General features: G+C 41.0%; 2 protein-coding genes across 3 annotated transcripts in view; one reads left to right on the forward strand and one right to left on the reverse strand.

Moving 5' to 3' along the window:
* Nucleotides 1–11,705, forward strand: part of LOC145459513 (thioredoxin-like protein 1) — a 67,254-nt gene extending 55,549 nt beyond the window's left edge. The window contains exons 2-9 of the mRNA XM_080338171.1: nt 3,384–3,511; nt 5,332–5,428; nt 5,557–5,733; nt 5,798–5,923; nt 9,106–9,266; nt 9,325–9,403; nt 9,468–9,572; nt 9,853–11,705. Coding sequence (XP_080194297.1) covers nt 3,417–3,511; nt 5,332–5,428; nt 5,557–5,733; nt 5,798–5,923; nt 9,106–9,266; nt 9,325–9,403; nt 9,468–9,572; nt 9,853–9,882 — 870 coding nt within the window. The 5' untranslated portion in view covers nt 3,384–3,416 and the 3' untranslated portion in view covers nt 9,883–11,705. The remainder of the gene's footprint in view (nt 1–3,383; nt 3,512–5,331; nt 5,429–5,556; nt 5,734–5,797; nt 5,924–9,105; nt 9,267–9,324; nt 9,404–9,467; nt 9,573–9,852) is intronic.
* Nucleotides 9,983–14,545, reverse strand: part of LOC145459500 (uncharacterized) — a 103,885-nt gene continuing 99,322 nt past the window's right edge. For both annotated transcript variants that reach the window (XM_080338159.1, XM_080338158.1), the window contains exons 107-116: nt 14,006–14,200; nt 13,805–13,941; nt 13,417–13,552; nt 13,075–13,134; nt 12,972–13,013; nt 12,403–12,479; nt 12,186–12,330; nt 11,571–11,722; nt 10,254–10,400; nt 9,983–10,188 (exon numbers count right to left, since the gene is read on the reverse strand). In XM_080338159.1, the coding sequence (XP_080194285.1) occupies nt 10,254–10,400; nt 11,571–11,722; nt 12,186–12,330; nt 12,403–12,479; nt 12,972–13,013; nt 13,075–13,134; nt 13,417–13,552; nt 13,805–13,941; nt 14,006–14,200 (1,091 nt within the window). In that variant the 3' untranslated portion in view covers nt 9,983–10,188. The remainder of the gene's footprint in view (nt 10,189–10,253; nt 10,401–11,570; nt 11,723–12,185; nt 12,331–12,402; nt 12,480–12,971; nt 13,014–13,074; nt 13,135–13,416; nt 13,553–13,804; nt 13,942–14,005; nt 14,201–14,545) is intronic.

Genomic DNA, 14,545 nt, shown 5'->3' on the forward strand with positions numbered 1-14,545 from the left:
TATTCAGCGCCCCCAAATTAGGCATAATTGACCCGAAGAAGTCCTGGCGCAAAAATCCTGTAGATCAGCGTTATTGGTGCTGCGGCGTGCGACGCCATCAAACCAGGAAATTGGCCCGTGAGCACATTCTAGTTTGAGACCTCTGAACCCAATATCGGGGCATTTTGCCTGGCCTTAATCCACCTTTGCTCGACTCGATCTTCTCCTTATTTGCTAACACATGTCACTTCATTATAACGAAATATCTTTTACAAATTATATACAGATGTTACCAAAATGAAACAATGAATGAAACGAAGAAAATATATACACTATACAGTCATGATAAAAGGTTAAATTAAAGTTCACGGCTGAATTTTAGCAGATAAGCAGTTTTTGCGGTAGCAAATGAAGTTTGTCATCTCATCAGCCTTTTCATCGACTAGGCAGGACTTGTGGAACCATCTTCGACATTTCACACACATTATCTGCTGATCTTGGTCTTTACTACCTTTACATAAGCTGCTGTCGCAGTTATCCCATTTCGATTTATTCATGACACCAATGGCAGATGAGGAATCGGCTTATAGCTCTGCATATGTAATATCACTTTCTGATATCGCATTCCAATCATCACTACGCAAGTCAGTGAAATCGAGGAACGAAGATAGAGTTTAATATGCATGCAAAAAAGCGTTGTTTAGCCGACGCACGCGTAGAAATGCTAAACGTCGTAAGTAAACTGCTCTAGTGATGGTGTGTACTGTGTACCCCGGAATGGTTCAGGTTCTGTGTGAACCCGAACCTATGACGTCATGTCTAACATTTCAGTTACGTGGTATATTAATTTTTGAGTTTCATCCACACTTTTTTGCAAAAGAAATTTCATTCGCACAAACTAACCGAAAGTTGTCATACAAAAAAGAAGATGAAGATACTGAACAACATTTTGTTCAGATGTGCAGCAAATTGGCTATCTATGCATAGCTTAAGCTATAAAGTGTATACTCGAACAGCACGTTTTATAACATATCATGGTATCGCACCCTCCTCCATATTATAAGGCCCGCAGTTTAGTCAAAGCGCAATACGGAGAAGTTGTATAGGATACGGTGTAAACACCTTGCGCGATTAGTAAACGCTAATAAAAATATAGTGCGTCGTAAAAATGCCATATAGTGTAGCTTTATTTATGCCGCATCCACTGCGCGCGAAACGCGATGAAAATTCTGGGCTTTACTCAACTTTTATGAAAATTAGATGTGGATACTCCCGTGAAAACAGCCCCGAAATTCCTCAGGCTATCTTTCTGATTGGAGGATTAGGCTACTTCTACTTGACAAACTGAAAATAGCGAAAAGTAAGTAGATCACAAAATATTACGAAGTAGAAGTAGTGAAAATCGGATCTCCTTGAATAAGTACTAGAAGTAGAGGAAAACTACTTGAGCACTTCGAAAAAGTAGAAGTAGGCTACTTCGTTACTGACCACCTCTGTATATATTACAATTGAAATTGTGAATTCAGGCACCAAACATGCTCACAGCACAATTTCCATGCACTCAATATTATTGGCCAAACCGTAAAAAAAGTGAATGAGTAAGTCCTCGAATCAAAGGGCTTGACTGGGAAAGCGCTTGCTCAATGCTCCAACGCCGCACTTTGAGATCGATCTAACCTCAGATCGTATCAGACCTCGAGTCAAAACTGAGATTGACTGGTGACTCGGAGCCTTGTGACTTGGTTACAACCCTGTGTGACGGTAACGTTAGATGAGCAGTTTCGGGTTTTTAGAAAATTTTGGAGTGAATTATTAGTTCTCAGATCGAAAAAAATATGTGCCGGTTATATATTATCGAATACTTTGAAATACACCAAATTGCATGGTTGACTTTTCCGTTTTTCACCGCTGTTTCCTAACATCTTCCGATACGCCCCGAACTCCGCATTCTTTGTACTCTATAACCGCCCGCTATGTCATCTCATCGACGGGCAATCAGTCGCCCAATTGGCCTTTAACTTGCATGGCTGACATCTCCGTTATTCTCCACTGCTTCGAAACATCTTCCGATACGCCCTGATCTCCGCTTTCTATATTATATAACCGTCCGCTATGTCCATTTCGCGGGGCCCCGAACTCCGCTTTCAGTATCCGTCCGCTATGTCATCTCATCGACGGGCAATCAGTCGCCAAATTGGCCTTGAAATAGCATGGCTGACTTCTCCGTTATTCTCCACTGCTTCTAAACATCTTCCGATACGCCCCGAACTCCGCTTTCTTTGTACTATATAACCGCCCGCTATGTCATCTCATCGACGGGCAATCAGTCGCCCAATTGGCCTTGAACTTGCATGGCTGACTTCTCCGTTATTCTCCACTGCTTCGAAACATCTTCCGATACGCCCTGATCTCCGCTTTCTATATTATATAACCGTCCGCTATGTCTATTTCGCGGGGGCCCGAACTCCGCTTTCAGTATCCGTCCGCTATGTCATCTCATCGACGGGCAATCAGTCGCCAAATCGGCCTTGAAATAGCATGGCTGACTTCTCCGTTATTCTCCACTGCTTCGAAACATCTTCCGATACGCCCCGAACTCCGCTTTCTTTGTACTATATAACCGCCCGCTATGTCATCTCATCGATGGGCAATCAGTCGCCCAATTGGCCTTGAACTTGCATATGGCTGACTTCTCCGTTATTCTCCACTGCTTCGAAACATCTTCCGATACGCCCTGATCTCCGCTTTCTATATTATATAACCGTCCGCTATGTCCATTTCGCGGGGTCCCGAACTCCGCTTTCAGTATCCGTCCGCTATGTCGCGCGTGTCTATAAAGGTTAATGACCGAAAGCTCCGCTCTCCGCTAGGTCCGCTGTCTCCGTCTTTTAGGAATCGGCATTTTTGGCTCTCTCCGCCGTCTCCGTTGCTTCCGCGTTTTAGGGTCCGTTCTCCGCTGCCTCCGCTGTCTCCGCTGCCTCCGCTTCTCTGTCTTTTAGGGATGCCCGTGAGTTCGGTAGTAATCTTGAGTTGTTTTCGTGGGCACCGCGATGACAACTGTTTTGTATAGTCGAGTTGGTTGGAATACATATGGGGTTAAATGCTTTTGGTTTCTCATGATACAATATAGTAGGGTTATCCCAAGGGGCCAGATCAAACGGCATCGTAACTCACAACATGGGCCAAATCCCTATAGCAAGACTCCCGAGGCCTCATATCACAACTGTTGTTGTACTTGTTGATCTAACAAATTTGTTGATATGTCACTTTAAGACTTTGACACCAAGTACGAGTAATCTTTTTGTAGTGTAAGTATGGAGATTGTAGTCACATTCGATAGTGTAAGCGTTGTATTATATGAGATTATGAGCGTGAAATGGTAATAACACTCCCACCCTGTACTCAGACATAATTTACTACCGTAGGCTACGACTACAATGCCTGTTCAACACGTCGAAGACGATGCTGCTTTTCAACGAGCGTTCAATGATGCTGGGTCATCTTTGATTGTAATTGATTTTTTTGCAACCTGGTGAGTGAGTAGGCCTATACGGCCCTGTGGATATAAAGCTGTATCAGCTGTATCACTCTGTGGATATAAAGCTGTATCAGCTGTATCACCCTGTGGATATAAAGCTGTATCAGCTGTATCACCCTGTGGATATAAAGCTGTATCAGCTGTATCACTCTGTGGATATAAAGCTGTATCACCCTGTGGATATAAAGCTGTATCAGCTGTATCACCCTGTGGATATAAAGCTGTATCAGCTGTATCACAGCTGTATCTCGATCTTATAGGCCGATTTTATCATGAATTATTGAAAATTTTTGCGCTTCACGCTGGCTTACTAAACATTACAACAATAATTTCGTGGCAATAAAGCGAACAACGTGATTGGGGACGTTTTATCACCGTATAAGAGCCCAAGATACCAGGTTTTTTGCGAGCCTGACGAAGTGCTGTTTCGTTCCTGCCAACGGGTATACTCACCCGGAGATGTTTAATTAATTATTATTCGAGGGCTCCTACCTTTTCAAGCACACCTCACTCAGCTCTACCAGCAGCCGGTAGCCTAAATTAGATTACGTGAGCAGATAGACGTTATAAAAATTGATAGCAATCTATATGCAATTCCCGATCATATATTGACCGACTCAATCATGAAATATAGAAATTTCTCTTTCTTCGCGCGTGTAGGCGAGTAGAGCTGACTCACTAAATGTGTGACAGCCTACTAGACTATTTCGCGCATCCCAGACATAGTATAGACCTGATACTAATTGCAGAGTGATACCTGGGTGAATCTCGGTACGGCTTGTCTATAACAGTGGTTCACAACCTTTTTTTGACGCGCCCCCCTTTTTGATAGTGAAAAATTTCGCGCCCCCTTATCGTCATTCGCGCCCCCCTTATCGTCATATCACAAAATCCAACTGGGATGCTAGCAACCCCAACAGATTGTTTGGTGGTATGGTCGGTTATGAATGTTGATGAGAGAATAAAAAATATGAAATTGGGTCTATATAAAGAGAAACACGCCTGCATTGGAGGCAAATCGCGCTCCCCAGGTTGAGAACCCCTGTCTATAATATGGGAGCAGCGATGATTCTCAAAGTTAAAAGTAATTAAAAAAAATAATAATAAAAAAATCAAGAATTGATTGAACACAAGACACAGATTCCATACAGGTAGAGTGATACAGCTGATAGAGCCGTGTTACAGCTGATAGCTGATACAGCTTTATATCCACAGGGTGATACAGCTGATACAGCTTTATATCCACAGGGTGATACAGCTGATACAGCTTTATATCCACAGGGTGATACAGCTTTATATCCACAGAGTGATACAGCTGATACAGCTTTATATCCACAGGGTGATACAGCTGATACAGCTTTATATCCACAGGGTGATACAGCTGATACAGCTTTATATCCACAGAGTGATACAGCTGATACAGCTGGTACAGCTGATACAGCTTTATCTCCACAGGGCCGCCTATACCGTCTACACATGCTTAGCCTATACACATAAGTCTTTGTATCGAAAATTTGTGACTATTCATGGACGTCAAAAATGAATAATACTTGGAAGCTGAAGCCCAAAACTGGAAATCTAATGAAATTGAAATGTGATTCAGATATATAGGTTTTGTATTGTGAGGGTGAGTTGCAGTTTAGTAGTTAATTATGTTTCTTAACGAAATCATTCCAAAAGTACCAGTAGGCCTACCTCATGTCTATGTAGCCGCTAGGCTACCGGATGGCTATCTAAATGGGTGAAGTCTGAAGTGGTTGGCAACAATGTCCTCAACACTGTCTCTGTTATCACTCAAACTTTCGATATGTTAGGTGTGGACCATGCAGAACGATAGCACCAGTTTTCGAACAGCTATCAAACGAATTTGGAGACGTTGTATTTTTAAAAGTGGACGTTGACAAGTGTGAGGTAAGTAAAGCTTAGGTGGGAATATATTATGAGTAAGAAGTAAATACGATATCAAATTGGACTTTTCAACTTGAACCAAAAAATGTTTGAATTTCAATATCTGGGGATCTGTATCAATTCTCTCACAGAACACACAGCAAACGTATGGGGTTCGAGCCATGCCGACATTCTTGTTCATTCGAAATCGACAAACCCTTCACACAATCCAAGGTGCGAATGCGGGTGAACTCCGCCAAAAGCTTCAAGAACTCGCATCCGATAGCGGAGGCGCTGGCTCAAGTACAGATGTCGGAGTACCCGGAATGGTCAGTCGCTTTTGCAGCTGTTCCAATTGTTGAATTTAGCATTGATTACTGTTTGTATTTTCAGAGTGATCTCACGCCAAACATCACCATGTCTCAACTGACTTGCTTGAATGAGAGTGACAATCATCCTGTGAAGAATATTTTTGAAAAAAACGACGACTTGTACTTGGAATCTGATTGTGATGAAGAGGTAAGATGTCGTTCTGTGCACGGGTATCGGGTATTGTAGATATGTTTAGCTGTGATGATGACCAGTTTACAGACAAGCTAGGCTCTGTGAGTCTGCTATGGTGTGGCAATATTTGTGTTGGTTATTTGTGTACTAGTTATAGGATATAGAGTTGCCAGTGAAGTTTGTGAATGTAATAATAGGCTTAAGTGGTGACATTGAACGATAACATTGAAAAGTAGCCTACAGTTCACATTTACTATCCCTATGTATGAGATACCCTCTCGGCTACATGAATTTGGAACCGTAATAGCATGTATTATGCCCGAGCAATTATGGTAGGCTATGCTGCAATTAGGCCACTTGATTGATTGCAAATTCTATATTTACTCATTGATTAATAGACCAAGTCATCTGAATCCAGTGGTAAAGGTCGTTTCTAATCAACATCAACAATATTTAACCTTTTCATAGTTGGCTACTTAATTTGGTTTTATTTGGATCCACAATGTGACTGATTTACCAATATCATCGTAACATTTTTTGAAACCAAACTACCGGTACTTTGCATTTATTGTTTTTTCAAGAATATAGTGGTGTTGTTTGATGTCTCTGCACAAATTTTTTAATTGAAAATATCATAAAAATTGCACCTATAAGTGGCACAATTGGTCAGTTTGTTGGAGGCGGTCACTGGTCAGTAACAAATTTCTTCTACTTTTTCCGAATGTTCACGTGGGATTTGCCTGCTTGTACTTAACTGCTTACTTTTCATGCTTTGGGTTATGTTAAGTAGAAAGTAGTTTAGGACAGTGCTCTTCAACCTTTTTCGGCGTGGTACACCCTTTTAACGTTTGCTCAAAACTCGTACACCCCTGTTCATTAGGGGTCTTCAAAAATGACTTTTTTTCTCAAATCGTACTGGCTACTTGATAAAATTGTTAGGTTACCTAACTTAAGCCTACACACCAAATTTGGTTCAATTCCAACCGGTAGCCGCATTGCTACGGGAGAAGAAAGTTTCTATTTATTATATAAAATAAATAACAAAAAATTTGAAATTTTTCTGTTCACCCATGAAAGTATTAGGTTGTCTATAAAAACGATGTTCTTCAAATTTGGTTCAATTCCGACCAGTAGAAGAGGAGTTATTGCCATCAAAAAATTTGGATTTGAATAAAATAGTATTTGGTCACAGAGTCTATTCGCAGCCAATTAAGCCGCCCGCCACGCAAATTGGAATTTATTTCGTGTCAGCCCCCAAACAGCATGACATTACGAACGATAATCAACCTAAATGTAACAGTATTGGGGAGATAGTAGGTAAAGTTACTGCTGCAGAAGCGGTAATTCAGATCAGCGATGATAGCAGGCGCACCAGCCTACTGCGTATCAGGCCTGCCCCACACCACACACAGTCGATAGTAGCACTTGGGCTGCAAAAGATGTCAGTAACCCCAGATCGTATGCCGCTATACACAGTCTATTGTCGCTAATTTGCATCACCAATAACAAAATACTAAATTGCAAATGTATGGCGAAATATTGGACATAAAATCGGCATTTCAAAACAAAAGGTTTTCGATTTCAACATGGAATCTGTTGCGACCCTGGCTGGCTACGTCACTTCATTTATGTGCATTGCGGTATTTATTAACGTCGGGTAAGAAGTACCGATTCAAGAAGTCTGAGCTATCGCGGCGGTTCCCTCAAAAATCACTAAAAGACATATGACTAGCTGAAAACATGTTTGTTAACTGCATACTTTCCAACACCAAACGGATCCATTGGTCTATTGCCGACGGCTAAATGAATAGGAGAAATATTTGCTTATGACATCACAATCAAGCGGTGTACAGTTTACACTTGAGATAACATCGTACCATATTGCTCATTAACCTGTGCGTCAACCTGTACTGGTCCATAAACCTGCCTTTGTGATAGCTAGCCATCGGCTCATTGTAATTCGGATCTGGTACACCCCTGTACACCCCATCCGAGTGGTACACCCTTTGCAAATTCTGGTACACCCCAGGGTGTACGACAACCCCGGTTGAAGAGCACTGGTTTAGGATATGCTTGCATCACTTTCATGAGTGAAATTGCCGTGCCATCTTGGCAGAACATCTCCTGTATCACGGTAACCGAATATCTTATCGAAAATGGCACCTATTTGTAGTGTCTTTGTAACGTCATATCATCATATGTGAAAGCTTAGAAGACTTTGCTTTGAATTGCTTATATTTATTATTTTTTGGGTTAATTGCAGGGTTGTAATGACTAGAGTCGTGTCTCGACTCGAGTAGCGATTTTTTGGTGACTCACCTTGACTGGAGTCATTTTTTCAAATGCATGAAATGACTCGACTCGAGTGAATTTTTGTATTGACTCAACTTGGACTGGAGTCATTGTGCATGACTCTAACAAAGTCATATGACTCGAGACTAGAACGGCCATGACAGACATTTCATTGTCACTTTGAAGAATACCGTAGTAAAGTCACCACATTTTTGTATTTCGTCCATCAGTCCTGGTACTTGGAAAAATAGGGCCAGAAACTGTTGAGACTGAGGAAAATTACTATATTGTGAATGCAAGCCATTCCATCACTCGAGCAGACTTGAAAAAAGTGGGTTGAACTGGATTGCACTAAAAATTGAACAGTGAACGTAATGACTTGGACTCGAGTCAAAACACTATGACTCGGACTCGACTAGCTGACTTGGTCTCGGACGTGACTTTGTGGTGAATTGTAAATGACTCGTCTTGACTCGAGTCAAAACTACGAAAGGTGGAGTGACTCGGAGCCTTGTGACTTGGTTACAACCCTGGTTAGTTGTGATGCCTACAGGTTCACCTGTGTTACCGGTTTTACCTATCACTAGCTAATAGGGTTGAGAGCATCTGCTCTGGACCTTATACTAATATGTATAATTGAATATATACTTTTAGTATATCTCAAAAATTGCTAGTTGTCCAGGATAGATGAGCCCATGTCACTTACCCGAGTGACCCGTGTTTCAAGTTACGAACTAAGTATTGAAGTCTTCAATCAGCATCACGACTTGTGAACTAAAATCCAGGTTGTTGTCGGTTCGAATTTTTGAGTCTGTGCATTGAGTTGTTATCTCCGATTTCTCTCGTAACATATTACAAACGCGGTATGCATTGCGGTTAGGGTGACATGCTACGATTTATTTCAGCTGCTAATATCGCTAGAGTTCGACCAGAAAGTAAAGCTACATTCCTTGAAAATCAAAGGCCCGCCGAGTTTTGCGCCGAAAACATTACGCATGTACATCAATCAACCGCACAACATGGACTTTGATTCGGCCAGAGACGGCAATCCCGTACAAGAGCTAGTGTGAGTTTGTGTTCGTTTAAGGACAACTCGAAATCTGATATCACTATTTTGTTTTCAGACTAACGAAAGATGACGTTTCGGGAGAAGCGGTAGTCAATTTAAAGTTTGTAAAGTTTCAGAGTGTGGACAATCTCACAGTGAGTTCACTTGATTACTTCACGAATATGGCCAATCGCGATGCAACATACATTATACTTTCAGATATTTGTTGCTGACAATCAAGGTGGTGAAGAACTTACTAGGATAGAAAATCTGGTCATTATAGGTAGAACGGTGGCTACAACAAAAATGTCAGACTTCAAGCGTGTAAGTTTGTTATCTTAGAGATGCAAGTGTTTTGATATGGATTTCACAGGATATGATGGTTTTCTCTGATACAGATCAGCAAGTCCCTCCATTGGGAGCAACATCGTTACTGCTAAATTACTTTCCATTCTGTGTAAATTTACCTCATTGATGTAGTGTAACATTTATTTATACAACTAATTACTACGGTGATCCTTTGTGCCAGTACTAGTGTCCAACCAGTCGCGCTGGTTGCTGATTTGTATTTATGCTGATGCTTAAAATGCTGTCTCTCTTCCAGGTTGCTGGCAAAGAAGGCGAATCCCACTGATTTTCTACATCTTCCTTCTGAGAACTCCTGCATCAGCTGCTTTCATTAATGAATACCTTACTATCCCCGCTTTATATCTGACAAGTTAATAAACGAACTGTTGGATGCATGAAAGATGTGTATTGAAGCGATAGAGCTGTATAATATAAGTAAGATTGCACCATTCGGCCTTGAATTACTTCATTGTCTACAGTGGGATTACATGAGAGAACTAAGAGCGGATGCGTTTCAGGAAGGAATAGTGAAATATGTCTATTTACAACAGATTCTCGTCATGAGGCAGATCATGGTATTTGTACATGTTTCCTGTTGAAAAGAAGGTGCATTTTTTAGTATTCCGTGCTATTCACGAATGGGTATGCCGTGCATACCTATAAATTGAACGGATCGAAGTCACACTTTGTGCAGGAGCACTCGGTGGCTTTTGGTACGTCCACTTCCACAGTGGTGCCGTTGACACAGTCCAAAGACACTTTTTCCATTACGACAGACTTCGGTTTACAGCACGTACATTGATTCTGAACAGCAGATAATAGAAATTTACAAACTAACCAAACCTCGTTCTTATCTTTGTGCAATATTTGGTTGGCAGATTGCCCAAAAGGCAGTCCTAGTCTTTTTCAGTTCGCGAGAGATATGAACAAACGAATGAAAACAAATCAATGAGAAAAGAAACCATGTATATTTTAAAACACATGCAATTTACTATCAATGCGAAAGTTGAGCCTCCATATCATGGAATTAGGGCTGGGCACAATGATTTGAGTAATAATTTATGATTTGAGTCGAGTAGTAAAAGACGATTTCTTTCGAGTACTGAAATTATACGCTCCTTGCAACTGAAAGTTAAGTTATCAGTGAGAATGATAGTTTCGATACTGTTTTCAACTGTTGAAACCTTGAAACCCTGATTGGCCGTGTCACAGCTTACGAAACATAGTACAAAGCTAGGAACATTACTGGAAATCATCCCAAAACATTGTCACAAAGTGCAAAGAAATATGTATGATAAAAAATGCCAGAGTATCTTCATGTAATGCATAACAGGCACGGTATTCTTTGTGGTGGCATAAAAGGATCATATATTCTGTCATGAAATCATAATGAGGGATCTCCACTCTAAGCATAATATGTGATTTTGAATCGAATCACTCAGGAACTCTATTTTGCCCAGCCCTGCATGTGATGGATACTATCAGATGAAGTCTAGGCTTTATTTACTTGATTTTCCTTCTCGGAAAATATCCAGGAATACATACAATTGAAGTACACTTATTTTCGACCAACCGCCACATGTTAGATCATAGTATTCCAAAAGTATACCTATAAAATCGCTATCAAATCAATTAGAAGACTGGTAGCATTCCATATCAACCAAACAGAGCTCTCTATCTATGACATATTGAATAGAAAACTGTAACATTATGAAGTGTTTTGTGACCAACTTGAAATAGCTTCGCTGGTTTAGAAGAACTGATTTAGAAGATGGTACTACGCCAGGCAGGGGAATATGATTCCAAGCAAGCATTTATTGCAGGGAATGTTATTCGTGTAAGTATGACATCAGTCGAACAAGCTGAATTCATCACATCCGAATATTTGCAATGGGTCAAATTTTAAAGGAGTGTAACTCATTCTTCTTGATTCATGTAGAAATGGGGTACCTCAATATCATGCCGATTGCTTACCTCGAAATACGGAGCGGCAAAGAGAACTCCATAGTGCGAAGGACAGCTGCCACTGCAGGTTGTGAGCGGCACTTCATTTTCAGACACGCACTCGGGATGATGCACTTTGGTCATTTCGGTGCTAGGTAGACATCCGCCAACAGGTGAAGGTTCTGTACACGGAAGAGATGATGATTAGAGCGGACCGGTGACGATATACCCATTATTTTTGCCGATAACCAAATATTTTCCGCCGACATCAAAATATCACACATTCCATGTAGAACTTGAAATTATTGACAGTCATTTGAAAGATTACATCCCATATCAACTGCAGCGGAACATGATCAATACAGTCAACAAATTTTCAGAGTCCCAGAAACAGCAATATCTGCTGAGCAGCTTGTTCCACAACTAAAGTAATCTGCAGTTGTGTACGTTTATTGTAACTCTGGAAGGTATACAACGTGGTATCAGCAGAGCGAGCCGTAGTAGCTAATTCGATACCGTTTGAAGTCAAGAGTCACAATCTTACAATGAAAACGATATGTCACACTCGAATGGGACCCGTGATTACGCCAGATCGTAATTTTCCATCGCCAGCTACTTCCGACAAGCCATCTACAATCTACTCACCACAACGGCAGCATTCGTCTTCAGTACCGTTGACGAACACCTCGTTTTCGGCGCAGGACTCGATGCTGCATTTCTTCTTGCAAGACTTGCTCCCTTCCAGACATTTGCAGACAGTGCAGTCGCCCTCTTCCCAGATGTTGTGAGGCTGACAGAACGGCAAGACCAAAGTGTGAACGTGCCCGCGAGACCGGTTGCGATTTCACAATTTTCTACTCACCCAGTCTGTGTCGTAGTTGATGCCGTTGATCTGGCACTCTTCAGATGGCGGTCTTGCGGTGGTGGTTCCCGTCACGACTGCAAAGGTGTGCATCAAAATTGAAAACGGTGTAAAAATGTCGTGTTAGGTAGGCTAATCTTTACACTTGAATTAAATTGGCGTATTTCTTGCAACATTCAAGTCTGTTTCCTCTAGACGTGGTCAAAGCAGCAATCGTTGCTACTCAAGTGGAAATAATGCCATGAGTTTTTACTATATGGCATGTCAATACTACAAGTAGAAGTAGAAAATGAAGATATGAAAATTGCTTTACTTGAAGTAGTCAAAAAACATAAACACTTGAGTAAGTAGGAAAAACCTATTCGAGTACTAGGAAAAAGTAGAAGTACTTTGTTACTCCTCAGTCATTGTCGTTCAATTGCATGAATTTCTCTTCATCACCAAAGAACAGCATGAAATAAACTTCTATATAAGCATTGTGCACATCGCATTCAAAGCAGAGCATAGATTCAAAGCAAATTATTCAACAGCCCCCATCCCAGTTACTACAATATTGGCAAGACCTTCACCTGTCGATCCTACGGAGCTTGTCGATGCGGTAGTGGTGGATGCTGTAATGGAATGCTTAGATGTTATCGAAACCAGAAATCTCATTCAAACATCTAGAAATACCTGATGTTGTACCCTTGGTAGTAGGTTCCTGTATGATAAAAACGCAGTCACAGCAGGTACCTGCAAAATTTCGAAATGAAGCGATTAAAATCGACAATGCTCACAAACATCAAATCCACAATGAATATTTCACTAGCATTGCACTCAACTGAAGTAGGATTTGAGAGTGTAAGAAAACAGTTTGTGCATTGCACATGCTTAGTGTAAAATGAAAATTTCAACAAATTCATTGTTCTTCCATTAATAAAACTTTTCTTTCCAACAAGTAGAAGCACACCTCTCGTGTAGCCTTCCAAGATGTAGCACATCTCTACTATTCGTTAGCAAGGTACAATAATTTACCGGTAGCATTTCGGAACACTTTTCCTTCGGCGATACAATCACTTTCCCTCAGTCGGCAGACATTCGATTTGCACCTCTCAACGCCCTCGACACATTCGCATTCCATGCAGTCACCCTTCCAGTAGATATCTCCATTCTGAAAACAATAAAAAATCCTTAAAATACATGTGAAAAAATATTTTGTCCGCATAGGATGGTATGGAAGCCATAAAAAATTTTGCAAAGCGTAAATGATTCAAATTCGAACATACTCTTGTGGTGCAGAACTTCAATACACAATTGAATAACATATTAATATTGAAACAATCAGCAAATAGCAGAGAAAACATTGCATATCAACCATCGTACCACTAATAATTCAAAAACTCGACAGACAGAGTCTACGAACCTGCTTTCCATTTTCACAGTTACATTCCGGTTGATATGTAACGCATTTGCTTGTCTTGTTGTCTCTGACGTAACCTTCTTCGCAAGTGCACACATTACATGCTTCGTTAACTTCGGAACATCTTCCAGGCAATTCCCCTGGAACAACAATTTTTACCATAAAACCACCACTCAAATCAGAAAATATTGAAATATCTGTTACCTTCCGAAAGCACGGCCTGATCATCGCACTTGACATAACACTTGCAATCCCATGAGCAGGTCGGCGGTGTTCCTGGTGTGGTGGGTTCCATTTCGGTGGTAGTCTCGACAGGCAACTTGCTTGTGGTCGACAAGGTGGACGCGGTCTTTTCTGGTGTTGTGCTGGATGCTGTTTTTGACGTCGTAGACTCTGAAGCTGTAACGTAGAGTTTGTTGTTATCTGGACATGGCAAAAAGTATGTCTGACAGCAATTTTGTACTTTTAAGTATTCGATTATCAATTTTATTTTCTATCTGATTCATACGAGCAAACCATAGACCAGTGTTTCTAATCCGCGGTTGACACACGAATCATACAGCAAAAGTCACATCAGTTTGTTTTGTTTAAAAATCATTCTTGTTCTCTTAACGCTGTTGTTGATGCACAGTTTATCTTGCACACCAGTATTGTCTGGTAATATTTTCCAGGTAAGTGAGGTCAAGTACAACTGTCGGAGACATTAGGGATAGGTATCGCTTGCAGAGGTGGTCAGTGACCAAA

Source organism: Botryllus schlosseri, chromosome 16 (genome assembly GCF_051294905.1).
Source record: "Botryllus schlosseri isolate E-star chromosome 16, Bs_hap1, whole genome shotgun sequence".
Taxonomy (NCBI): Eukaryota; Metazoa; Chordata; class Ascidiacea; order Stolidobranchia; family Styelidae; genus Botryllus; species Botryllus schlosseri.